Source organism: Spinacia oleracea, chromosome 4 (assembly GCF_020520425.1).
Source record: "Spinacia oleracea cultivar Varoflay chromosome 4, BTI_SOV_V1, whole genome shotgun sequence".
Classification (NCBI taxonomy): domain Eukaryota; kingdom Viridiplantae; phylum Streptophyta; class Magnoliopsida; order Caryophyllales; family Amaranthaceae; genus Spinacia; species Spinacia oleracea.
The window spans coordinates 116,280,976-116,295,123 of record NC_079490.1 but is presented as its reverse complement, the minus strand read 5'-3'; the positions used below and the strand labels follow the sequence as shown (position 1 = coordinate 116,295,123).

At 37.4% G+C, this 14,148-nt stretch overlaps 1 protein-coding gene across 1 annotated transcript; it reads left to right on the top strand.

The window, feature by feature from the left end:
* Positions 1-128: 128 nt before the first annotated feature.
* On the top strand, positions 129-12,124 carry LOC130471810 (receptor-like protein 53). Its single transcript, XM_056842126.1, has 7 exons — positions 129-183; positions 423-980; positions 1,974-2,026; positions 2,117-2,185; positions 4,892-4,947; positions 10,984-11,306; positions 11,691-12,124. The coding sequence occupies exons 1-7, from the start codon at positions 129-131 to the stop codon at positions 12,122-12,124; spliced, it is 1,548 nt and encodes a 515-aa protein (XP_056698104.1).
* Positions 12,125-14,148: the final 2,024 nt, after the last annotated feature.

The following is a 14,148-nucleotide window of genomic DNA, read 5'->3' as shown; positions in this document are numbered from 1 at the left end:
TACTCAAGGAACATAGTCTTAGCGACTTTAACACCTTTTGACGGACCACGGCCTTTAATGGTCTTTGTAATCGTACTAACATCTTGTGATTCGTCACCCGTTGTGGGAGTCTTGCCACCTTCTGATTCATGCCCAACAACAATTTGGTTTTCATTCATCATACCTATGTTGTTCCTGCATCAAGTAAAACATACAGAAGGGTGGTTACAAAATGTGCGCGCAGCAGCCAACAACAAAAAATACAAAAAATGCAGCAGCAGATCAGTGCACTAGCATACAGAAGGATATCAGATCAGTGCAGATATCACAGATAAGTGCAGATCTGATCTGCACTGATCTGTGCAGATCAGATCAGACCATTGCCAATTTCACAGATGCCAGCTTGATCTGTCAATTATTAACAGCTTCTACATGAATACAAGGAACAGATACAAATCAGTGCAGATCAGATCAGCACAGATCAAATAACAAACTGAATGGCAGCATTGATCCTTTATGTAGTTCAACTTCATTGCTTTCTTTTGATGTGACTAACAATGAATTTGATCATGACATTCCACCCCACTTGGGGAATTCATCTTTGCTTGAAAGGCTAAGGCTAGGAAGCAACCGTTTTACCGGGGAAATCCCTCCAACATTCAGGCTCATAAGCGAATTATCCTTATTAGATCTTTCAAGGAATTCGCTTTCGGGTTTTATACCCTTTGAACTTTCCTTTTGCAAGAGACTTTCTCATCTTGATCTAAATGGAAACCATCTCACAGGAAAAATCCCAACATGGTTTGGGAGTTTGCCTCAGTTGGGTGAACTTAAACTGTCCTCAAACTCATTTTTTGGTCCTTTACCACCTCAATTTTTCAACTGTTCTAAACTCCTTGTCCTTTCTTTAGAGGACAATCATTTGAATGGTACCCTTCCAACAGAAATTGGTGATCTTAATGCTCTGACTGTTCTTAAACTTAGTAAAAACCAAATTTCTGGTTCAATCCCGCCTTCGATTTGTATCTATCCAATCAACAACATTCAATCATAAATATTCACGCCAACGAGAAGTACTTACAACATTGGTTAAACATTTCTCCCTTTCAAAAGACAATAAAAACAACTCGTATTTAAATCATACTGATTTGTGCTGATCTTCTGCACTGATCTGTGCTGATCTGATCAGCACAGATCTGATCTGCACTGATCTGTGCAGCACAGATCTGATCTGCACAGATCAGTGCAGAAGATCAGCACAGATCAGTGCAGATCAGATCAGCACATATCACAATGCCTCTCTCTCTTTCTAAAACAAAAACATAATTTTGATCAGCACATATCCAGTTTATCTCAACAAAGTACGGAATATATTCAGTGCAGCATGTGAACTAAACACAAATTTGATGTCCTCCCCATTCGTCCCCCCCCCCCCAACTAACTATTGAACTCACTGCAGCAGCAGCAGATCAGTGCAGCGGCAGCAGATCAGTGCAGCAGCAGATCAGTGCAGCGGCAGCAACACAAATCAGTACACTGATCAGTATTGTGATCAAATATTCAGTGCGGCAGCAGCACAGATCAGTGCAGCAGCAGCAACACAGATCAGCACAGATCTGATCTGCACTGATCTGTGATGATCTGATCAGCACAGATCTGATCTGCACTGATCTGTGCTGATCTGCACTGATCTGTGCTGATCTGCACTGATCTGTACTGATCTGATCTGCACTGATCTGTGCTGATCTGCACTGATCTGTACTGATCTGATCTGCACTGATCTGTGCTGATCTGATCTGCAATGTTCTTTGTCATTCTTGGTGTGTTTGTTGAGGCAATATGAGAATGCCAGGCAGCTAACTCATTCTATAAACAAGTTTAACATGTTTCACTGTTGAAGAGAGTTTTAGCATGACTTAAAATTGCTGTTATATGTCATAACTTCCCCGGTACATTTCTGCATTACTCTTCCCTTTACAATCATCTAAAAACAGAATGGTGTATGCAGGAAGGTGATGATGAAGCAGATTCTGCGAAATGCACTCAGGTTTTCCTTCTTTTATTTACTTAGGTCTCACAGATTATTTGAAATAAATTTCTGTGTGTTCTTACTTCTTCCATTATCTCTGTTCATCAGGAGTATGATGACTATGATGACTCAGAAGACGAAGAACCTTTCATATTAGAGACTTTTTTGGTCGTTGTGGTTCATATTTATGCTAAAATGAGGCATTTTCGCTCCCAACTATGAACTAAAGAACCTAAGAACTCATTTTTAGGCTAATATGACACTTTCGCTCCCAAATTTGAACTAACAAACCTAAACACTCATTTTAATCCTTTTAAATTATTAATATGATTAGTTTTAACTTTCCGGCCTCGACTCAATCCAATCAATTTATGCCATTTGAGACTTGTTTGGTCGTTATGGTTCATATTTATGCTAAAATGAGACATTTTCGCTCCCACCTTTGAACTAACGAACCTAAGAACTCATTTCAATCTAATTACACGGTCCATATGATTGGTTTTAACTTTCCTAGACTCAATCCAATCAATTTATGCACATTTGAGACTTGTTTGGTAGTTATGGTTCATATTTATGCTAAAATGAGGCATTTTCGCTCCCAACTATGAACTAACGAACCTAAGGACTCATTTTAACCTTTTAAATGATTAATATGATTAATTTTAACTTTCCAAGACTCGATCCGATCTATTTATTCACGTTAGAGACTTGTTTGGTCGTTGTGGTTCATATTTATGCTAAAATGAGGCATTTTCGCTCCCAACTATGAACTAAAGAACCTAAGAACTCATTTTTAGGCTAATATGACACTTTCGCTCCCAACTTTGAACTAACAAACCTAAACACTCATTTTAATCCTTTTAAATGATTAATATGATTAGTTTTAAGTTTCCTAGACTCAATCCAATCAATTTATGCCATTTGAGACTTGTTTGGTCGTTATGGTTCATATTTATGCTAAAATGAGACATCTTCGCTCCCAACTTTGAACTAACGAACCTAGGAACTCATTTCAATCTAATTACACGGTCCATATGATTGGTTTTAACTTTCCTAGACTCAATCCAATCAATTTATGCACATTTGAGACTTGTTTGGTAGTTATGGTTCATATTTAAGCTAAAATGAGGCATTTTCGCTCCCAACTATGAACTAACAAACCTAAGGACTCATTTTAACCTTTTAAATGATTAATATGATTAATTTAAACTTTCCAAGACTCGATCCGATCTATTTATTCACATTAGAGACTTGTTTGGTCGTTGTGGTTCATATTTATGCTAAAATGAGGCATTTTCGCTCCCAACTATGAACTAAAGAACCTAAGAACTCATTTTTAGGCTAATATGACACTTTCGCTCCCAAATTTGAACTAACAAACCTAAACACTCATTTTAATCCTTTTAAATGATTAATATGATTAGTTTTAACTTTCCTAGACTCAATCCAATCAATTTATGCCATTTGAGACTTGTTTGGTCGTTATGGTTCATATTTATGCTAAAATGAGACATCTTCGCTCCCAACTTTGAACTAACGAACCTAAGAACTCATTTCAATCTAATTACACGGTCCATATGATTGGTTTTAACGTTCCTAGACTCAATCCAATCAATTTATGCACATTTGAGACTTGTTTGGTAGTTATGGTTCATATTTATGCTAATTTAGTCAACTAAGGTCAATTTAGGTCAATTTATTCAACTAAGGTCAATTTAAGCCCGCTCGTTTTGATTTAGGTCATTCTAGCTCAAGATTAGGAGACATGTTAATTAGCGCAACAATAGGAGAAAACGCACAACTCACCAAAAGTAAATACGTGTGTTATTTTCCGATTCTGAGAACTTCTGAAAAGACACAAATCACCGAAAGCTTCTGAAAATTTCTGACTCGGAGATCTCAAGTCATCTGCACAGAAAGTTAGAAAACTTCGGTCAGGAACAAAAGTAAGATGTGGAAGTACAGTAAGAATTAAAGAAAGCTAGAAAAGTATAGTCATGAACACAATGGAAGTATAAAATAAGAATTAAAGATGTGGAAGTACAAACTACACCTTCCTAAATGCTAGAAAAGATACATTTAATCTGATATTCAGTTAGCTAGAATTACCTATTCCCAGAAGCCAACTCATGTTATTCATTTACGGTTTATAACCCAAATTCCTTCCCTATGATCTGTACGCATATGATTAGTATTATTTGCATCTTCCTCCTCCGGTAACGGTTGAACAGCCGTTGATAACAGGGGTGTTTCATCGTACTTGTCATACTCATCTTCATCCACAACATCATCAATACCCAAAATATTTCTCTTGCCTTGGGCAAATGCACGCCATATAGGATCAACATTGTCTACCACATAGAAAATTTGCTTAGCTTGTGATGCTAGAATGAATGGCTCGTCACTATCACTTAATCGATCAAAGTTAACCAATGTTAAACCCGGAAAAATTTCATCTTGTTTCACCCCATTATGGTTGTTGGCCCACTTGCACCGGAATACAGGGATCGTAAATTTGTTGTAATCAAGCTCCCATATTTCTTCGATAACACTATAATATGATTGTGTCGCATCAACCGGTCTTCTATCCTTGGCGCTTGCATAGACCCTAGATGATGCAACATGCTTCACTCCACTATTCTGCACCAAACTCTTTTCATCTTGTCTTCTAGTGTAGAATGTGAACCCATTGATATCATACCCTTCATAAGACAGAACAGATAGTCGAGGACCTCGAGCTAACCACTGGACCATTTCAGAAACATCTAGATTTTTTTTCATTTCCTCGGCTACTTCCTTCTTAAACCAATCAACAAATGTGCGATTATGTTCTTGCATCAACGTTCTTTCCTTCAACTTAGGATTCTTTTGTTGCAATTCTAGAAAATTCTTATCTATGTAAGGATTGACCTCGGTAAGATGCTGCAACACACAAAGATGTGCCTTATTCTTCCTTTCAGATGGAGGCGAGATCACATTTTTACCAATTACCCCATGCCCTTCAAGCCTCCCTGCATGACGAGATTTTGGAAGACCTATTTGCTCAAGCCTTGATAAGAATTCAGCTACATATTGAGATATCTCTTCCTCAAGGACTCCCCGAATGATACTACCCTCCGGCCTTGCCCGATTCTTTGTTTTGTCCTTTAAATGCCCAAAAAATCTCTCAAAAGGATACATCCATCTTAAGAACACCGGACCACATAACTTGATTTCTAGAACTAAATGGACAATTAAGTGCACCATAATATCAAAGAAAGATGGTGGAAAGTACATTTCAAATCGACACAAAGTTTCCACAATATCATTGTGCAAAGAATCTAATTTCTCCGGATCAATCACTTTAGCACATATAGAATTGAAAAACACACAAAGTTTTGTTATAACATGTCTCACGTGTTTCGGCAATATCCCACGAAGTGCAATTGGCAAAAACACATTAATCATTACATGGCAATCATGAGACTTCATACCAACCAACCTAAGGTCCGAGAGAGACACTAGGCGCTTTACATTCGACGAATATCCCGAGGGAACCTTAATTCCATGTAAGCACTCACAAAACTGCTTCTTCTCCTTTCTTGACATTGTGTAACACGCTGGAGGCAGATAAGTCTTAGTACCACCCGCACCAGATTTTTCAACAGGCCACAAATCTGGTCGAATATTCCTCTTTTTCATATCTTTCCGCACATTCTCATTGTCCTTAGTCTTTCCAGGCATGTTTAGCAAAGTCCCAACGATAGCATCGCACACATTTTTCTCAATGTGCATTACATCGAGACAATGCCTAACCGATAAATCTCTCCAGTAGGGAAGATCCCATAATGGAGATACTTTCTTCCACAAAACACCCTTTTTAGACTTGGACTTGTAGCACTTGCCGTATTTGGTTTCAACATTTTTTATCGTTCATAAACCTGTGATCCTGTCAAAGGCGTACGAGCTACTCTTTCCTCGGTGAACCCATTGAATTCTTTCTTCTTCTTACGATAAGGGTGATATCGACTGAGGTGCTTCCTGAAATCTGGGTAAACATTTTTCTTGAAATTATGCAACCATGTGGGCTTCATGTCCTCTTCACATATAGGGCATGCTTGTTCTCCTTTGGTTTTGTATCCAGACAAGTTTCCATATGCCGGAAAATCATTTATGGTACAAAAAACCATAGCTCGCAATGTAAAGCTTGAATTGGTGTGTGCATCGAACATTGAAACACCTTCATTCCACAATAATTTCAAATCATCTATGAGTGGAGCCAGGTACACATCTATGTCATTTCCAGGTTGCATAGGCCCCGAGATGAGGAGTGATAACATGATATGCTTCCGCTTCATACACAGCCATGGAGGAAGATTATAAATTGCTAGAAGAACCGGCCATGTGCTATGTTGACTGCTTAGAGTTCCATATGGATTCACACCATCTGCACATAAAGCAAGCCTTAGATTTCTAACCTCCTTACCAAATTCAGGATATTTCTTATCAATATTTCTCCATTGAACAGAATCTGCAGGATGTCGAAGGAGTCCATCTTTCTTCCTCACTTCCGCATGCCACCTTAAGTTTTTTGCTTGTTTCTTCAATGAAAACATACGCTCAAACCTAGGTATGATTGGAAGATACCACAAAGACTTAGCAGACGGGCCCCTCTTAGCTGAATTTGCCCCTTTACGTTTGTAACGAGATGCGCCGCATGTTGGACACTCATCCAAATGTTCATGCTCTTTTCTGTAAAGCATACAATCATTTGGGCAAGCATCTATCTTGTCGACCTCTAAGCCTAAGGGACACATCAATTTCCTGGCATAATAGGTAGAGGTGGGGATATCATTCCCTTCCGGCAAAAATTCACCTACCCACTCCAATAAGGTGTCAAAGTGTTCATCTCTCCAACCACCTTTACATTTGAGGTTGTAAAGTATTGACACACATTCCAACTTGCTGAATTTTGTACAACCGGGATACAAAGGAGTTTCAGCAGCCTTTGATACTTGTTCGAACATCTGAGGTCGTTCGTCCAAGTTATCTTTCAGCCCATCCATCATCTCATTTATTTCATCATCTTCTTCCTCATCATCATCCGTCTCATTATTTTCATAAATATCATCATCACTCTCATTACTCTGAACATCAAATTCATGGACACTAGAACTTGGACGATCAGGTATTGTTTCACCATGCCAAAACCAAACATGGTAATCTTGCTTAAACCCACGGCGAAATAAATGATCCTCAATTTCATCAATGTCACCTAACCGCTTGATATTGTTACAATCACGGCAGGGACAATAGATTTTTTTCGGCTTTTGTACTCCGTTGGTGTGCTAAAGCACATCTAATGAACTCTGCGACCCCACTCAAGTATTCTGCCGTAGTATGGTCACCATACATCCAACGATGACTCATTACTAATAACAACAACAAAAGGTTCCACACATAAACACATATATTATGAAGTCACAAAATCATTAAGAAGTTCCGCAAATCTTTGATTACATCATTTAAGTTTATCAATGCTTCACTGAAGTGATATTAGAAGTCCAAAAACAAACCTAATAAGTAAAACGGAATGGATACTTAAGCATAGAATACTAATGTACATGTTTTATTATTACACTTACTGTACTTATCCAAATTTTATTTATCGTAAAAATGATATGCACTTACTGTACTATTGATTTCAACTTTCAAAAGAGGAAAAGAGAAACTTTATGAAGATAATTAGATATATCAATACCTTATGCAATTGTCGAAATTCAAACAAGCACGATGATAGATTATGCTGGCAGTACGATCATCGCCCCTCTCTTCAACCATATGCGTATCTACCCATCTTCACAATTAACTGCAAATTAAAGAAATAATTGAAAAACAGCCAAAAAAATCAAAAAAATCAAAATAAAAATAAAAGTTGAACAAACGAAAATCAAAATTGAAAATGAAAATCAAAACGAAAATCAAAAACGAAAATCAAAAACGAAAATCAAAACGAAAATAAAAAACGAAAATTGAACCCTAATCTGAAAACGAAAATCAAAAACAAAAATAAAAATTGAACAAACCATAATTACTTGTTGTGGCAAGGAGAGTAACGCCGAGCAACCACCGGAACCAGGACGCGACGGGGGGACGCTGAACCCCCGGCCGACCAAGAATATCGACCTTTCAGGGACTGAGTAGGCGCGGGAGAACAGAACGGGATGGGGGAGATGAGGCGAGAACACAGACACACCGGCGAAGACAGCGACGCAGGGCTGAGCAGCGCCTGAGTTCGACGGCGACGCAGGGCTGAGTTCGACGGCTGAGTTCGACGGCTGAGTTCGACGGCTGAGTTCGAAGGATGCTTGGATATTTGTTTAAGGGAAAAAGCTTGGAGAGAAGGAGTACGTACGTTGAGCGCGGTTTCAAAATTTTGTTTAAGGGAAAAAGCTATTGACGTACGTTATTGCAGCAAATTTTTTTTGAAACGCGGACTTGTTGCAGGGGGCAATAGCATGTACGTTGCGATAACGTCGGGTTGTTGCTGCGGGCTTTTATTTTGTACGCTGCAACATACACTTTTGCTGCGAACAATTAAAATGTACGCTGCGATAACCCTTTAAAGGGTTTGACCCGCGTTGATCGACTGGTTGTTGAAGCGTATTTATACATGTACGCTGCAACAAGGGGGCTGCAACATGGGTTTTTCTACTAGTGATAGTGTTTTCTTTATTTTCAAAAATATCATCAACTGCATTATCTTGCCATCCTTTTCATATAATCACTATGTTGGAACCGTATATATAATCTACACTTCAAGTGTAGAGATTTAAATAAATATTGGCAAGATATATATTTCTCAACACTTACTATATGTAACATCGAGCACTATGACTATCATAAACCTTTATGCCTTTGACCATGTAACAATTTAACACAATCAAGTCATAGATATTTATGTCCAAACATACTTTGAGGATATAAAGTTGGCATTTACACTTACTCATGTGGGGATCAATTTATTATCTTTCAATTTTGCCAACTTATTCTTGCTCGTCTCCCCCTAAGTTGGGAAAATATTTTCAAAATGTTATGAGGCATAAAAAATTTCACCAACTAAATAATACACTTTTCAACGTGTATTTTGATCAATATTACATACTTTTGTTCTCTTCTGGAGATCAACATTGATTATGGGGAGTAAATATAATATGCAGTTGTTTTCTTCATATTTTGATCAACATTGATTATGATTACCCAATCAAGAGATTTCTGATGCTTATTTATGATACTTAAATCAATAAAAAAACTTATTGGTGATCTTCAAGTCACCTACTACCATTCTGGTGAACTTCGGATCACTTACTATCATGGTGAACTTTAAATCACCTATCATTATACAATTTTTCAAAATCATTAATATCTCTTGTATTTATTTTCTCAATCGATTCATTATAACTATTCGATTGAAATACAACTCAACCTCATCATTTTGTCCTGCCTTTGAATATATACAACATACGAGGGAATGTCAACACATAAAATTTTATTTGACAAGAATTTTCAAATTCTCATAACGGGTGTTCTTAAACCCGGATGGCCTGGATTATCACATCATGCGTATATAATATCATATAAAGTATTTCTTTCGATAACTGTTGGTTATCTTCTCAAAGTGATCACTTTAATTATAAAATACTATAATTTGAACAAATTGTGATGTGATATAACAACACATACTGGTGTCTCAATTTTAACAGCAAGACAATCTAAACAAAACTTATGGAAGATAGCTTGTACTCTTCAAGAGTATCCATTACAACTTTGGTACATATCACAAAAGTATACATCTTCAGAATGTAGTATAGTACTCATGCTCATAGAGCGAGTTAATAAGACATGATCAAATATTTGTACCAAGTTTAACATATTGTAATACCGATCATATACTACTAATTTTATTATGTTGAGAGCTATCTCCCCCTTATCCTTGCATGTATATAAATTTGGTTCGGAGGTATTTCCTATTTTGTTTAGAATTTAGGAAGTATTTAAATACTTCAAGGGAATTAATTTATTTTCCCTTATGCTTTTATTTTCCTTTATGTTTTAATTCCCTTAGAATTCTATTTCACGTTCCTTTTATCTCTTTTCTTTTTCATGAACCCTAGTTTTTCTACATACTCCATCAATGTAATTCTTTGAGGTATTATTGATTTTTCTCTTTATTTTATTTTTCGCTTTTAATTATGTTTTCATCCTAGACTTAAGTTTCATAATTTATTTCATGATTGAGTAGTTTGTTTCTAGGGTTTGGGAATCCATGTTTATATTATGAATCTTTATTATTATTGTTGATGGTTTGATTATTCATTGATATTTCTAGTTGATTAGGTTTATATTGCTAATCTTTGCAATCTGATCAATTGTTTGATTAAATCATGCTAATAGGGTTTCGAATCGAAAGATCGAATTTTAGAGGCTTACCTAAAACTAGCAATTCTGATTATGTTAGCGATCGTACTGCATATGCTGAATTGAGAGTGTTAAGACCCGACCTTAGGATTAACTTGTGCTCTAGTTAATTTGAATATTTGAATTGTCGATGATGTTTTGAATTGATTTTGAACTATGAACATGGTGAACCATTGCCCTAGATCTTTTAGTTTATTTTCCTTTATTTTAGTTTAAACATTCAATCCTAAATTTCGTGACATTGTTAGTTTCGCCATACCTTAAAATCTATATTTAAATAGCCATCTCTTTGTGGATTCGACCCTGTTTACCCTACTAGATTGTTAGGAGGTTTCGTTAGGATTTTATTTTTGACAGGTGTACGACAGCCTATTAAATTTTGGTGCCATTGCCGGGGAGACGGTTAGATTCTATTAGTTTTAGTTTGATTATTTGAACTGTTTCCATTGTCTCATTGGAACTTTTAGTTCCAATTGAGGCAAATTTCACTACGTTTTCTCGTTGTTGTTTATGCCCAGGTCTGCTAGAACGGGTACCTTGGTTCCTCCCGATCCCGATCTTGGTAAGACTCTTCGACAACTCAAAAAGAAACAACAGAAGAAGAAGCAGTCAGGGTCTCAAAACTCACAGACTCCACTGAGTTACACGATGTCTAAATCCCTGAAATCATATGGGGTGCCTTCCTCGAGCAGTGTTCCGACTGGGCTCACTATGCCAACTTTTGAGGAAATCAACTTTGAGATTAAGCCCTCTCTAATCTCCATGGTCTCACAAAATCAATATGGTGGCCATCCATCTGAGGAACCCACCAACCATCTGCAGAGGTTCAACCAACTATGTGGTACTATCAAGCATCAAGGGGTCACTCAAGACCAATTGAAAGTAATGTTGTTTGATTTTAGCCTTCGTGATAAGGCTCAAACATGGTTGAACGATGTCAAAGAGACAGAGTGGAGTGCTATTTGACAGGTTTTTCTGGAAGAATTCATTCCACCCACCAAGACGGCTGAAATAAGGCACAAGTTGACTACATTCACACAAGAACCTGGAGAGTTACTTCGGGAAGCCTGGGGAAGATTCAAGGCATTGCAGCGGTCTTGCCCGCATCACAACATTGAAAAATGGTTCTTGGTTCAGATTTTCTACCATGGTTTTCAAGATGAAACAAAGAACACGGTTGATTCTGCTGCTGGGGGTGTTTTTCTTGACAAGGAAGTGGATGCAGGTTATGATTTCCTTGCTAATCTTGTTGCCAATCACTATAGCTTCACTAGAACCACATCTAAAAGGGGCAAGATGGACGTTGATTCTTATGCTCTATTATCCTCACAAGTGGCAGCCTTGAACCTAAAGATCGATGCTTTGAAGGCCCCTCAGTCTGGTACTCCCCCAATGAGTATCAATGCTATGTCTAGTGTAGCTCCAGTGACAACTTCTTACTGCGAAGTATGTGGTATCCAAGGTCACTTTGGTCATGAGTGCTCTTATAGTCCGCAGGATACCACGCGAATGAAGCAAGTGAATTCTTTTGAACAGAGGCAACCCGATGAACCATATTCCAAATCATACAATCCAGGTTGGAGGAATCTTTTAAATTTCTCATATCGGAGCAACAATGCTCAAAATCCTCAACCCCGACAACAGTGGTCACAACCATAGTTCCATCCACCTCAGGCACATGTTGCTAGGCCTCCATTTCCACAAGGAGCCTCACATAATGCTCCCCCGGGGTTTAATAAACCCCCGCACCAAGGCTATCACCAACAACCTACGCAGAGCCATGCCACTCCAGAGCCTAACATGAGTGATTTGTATAAGCTCATAGCGAATATGCAGAAGACCTTAGAGATTGCTCAAAAGAACCACGATGAGAGCATAAAGGTGTTGAAGAATCAAAATACAATGTTGGAGAACCAAGTTGCTCAACTCGCTGATACTTTGTCAAAAAGGCAACCGGGTAAACTTCCAGGGCAATCTATGTCGTCTCAAGATCATACTAGAGAGAGTGCTTGTGCCATTGTTCTTCGGAGTGGTACTACATATGATGCCCCCTTGGTACCTACTGATTTTATGGATATTGAAAAGGGGAGAGAGGAGGCTAGAAGGACTAAGGAAAGAGTCAAGGAGAAGGTTATTGATGATTCTCCCCTTTTTATTCCTCGATTGCCATTTCCTCATCGACAAAATAAGTCAAAGGGTGATCATCAGCTTGGTGAAGAGACATATGTTGACAGAAAGACTGTAGATGTAGGGGTTGAAACCCCGGGTGTTGAGAAAGAATTAGAGAAGAAGGAAAGCGGCAAGGAGAAGGATACTTATTCTCCCCCTTTTGCACCTACACTACCGTTTCCTCATCGAATGCAGAAAACAAAGGTTGATCAACAGTTCGGTAAGTTCTTGGCTATGGTCAAGAATCTTGAGGTAACGATTCCTTTCACTGATTTAATATCTCAAATTCCTATGTATGCCGATCTAAACTTTTACTAAACTATAGCTATAGACAATTAACTTCAAAATAGAACTTATAGCTAATCTTATTATTGAAACTAATGATGGATATATCTGTTACTGCCTCATTCCTTATCTTATTTATTTAACAAATTCAAAATAAAGTAAAAACTTACGGTCTGTACGTTCTTCCCTTTTCATAACCCATGTCGAACATAAATTTATTCTCATCCGTTCTTTACTTCGATAGTCATACCCACTTATACTCCCCTACCATCTATATCATTACTCGATCATTTAACACTCACTCCACCATATGTCTTATTCATCTAGAGATAACTTTGAAGCGGGGTGGGTTGGTCCCTCAACACATGTGCCTGCTTAAAATTCTCATCCCCATGCTCGTCACTACGATAGGTATGATACTCATCCCCGTCCTAAGCCGCGGACGGAAAATAAAATTAACCCTGCTTCATCACCCGTATGTGTATCCACGCCCGACTCAAGCCAAACCCTAGACAACTGAATTCGACATTATTTTTTTACAAGAGAGTTTTGACTTTTAAAACTTTAAGAGTATTTGACAATTTGTTTGTCTGATTACATTATACTTTGGACACATATAATGTATAAATATTTTCCTAATTAAAACTAATGATGAATAAATTTGTTATTGCCTCATTCGGTGTTTTATTTATTAAAAATAGAAAACAAATAAAGGTATATATACAAAGTTATTTTCATTCTTACTCATCACATTTGTTAAACCTAGCCCTAGAAAGCTGAACCCGACATTATTTTCTAGTAAGAGATATTTTAATTTTAAAACTCTATTCTAGAGTATTTAACAGCTTGGTTGTCTTATTAGATTATACTTTGGACACATATAGCTTAAAGATATTCTCCTAATTAAAACAAATGATGGATAAATTTTTTATTTCTCCATTTGGTGTCTTGTTTATTAAAAATAGAAAACAAATAAGGGTACATAGACAAAATTATTTTCATCCCCATTCATCACATGTGTCAAACCTTGTCCTATCCCATTTACTTTTCTTTGATTTCAATAGATTTATAGATACATACATTCATTTCCGCTTGAGCTAGCTTGTGAATGCAAATAGTTTGAATAGTCAAATATATCCATTCTCTTGGGACGATCCATATGCTTGCCACTATAGTTGATATAGTCTGTTAGTTTAGGTGGTTTATAAATTTTGTTTGATTAGGTGGTA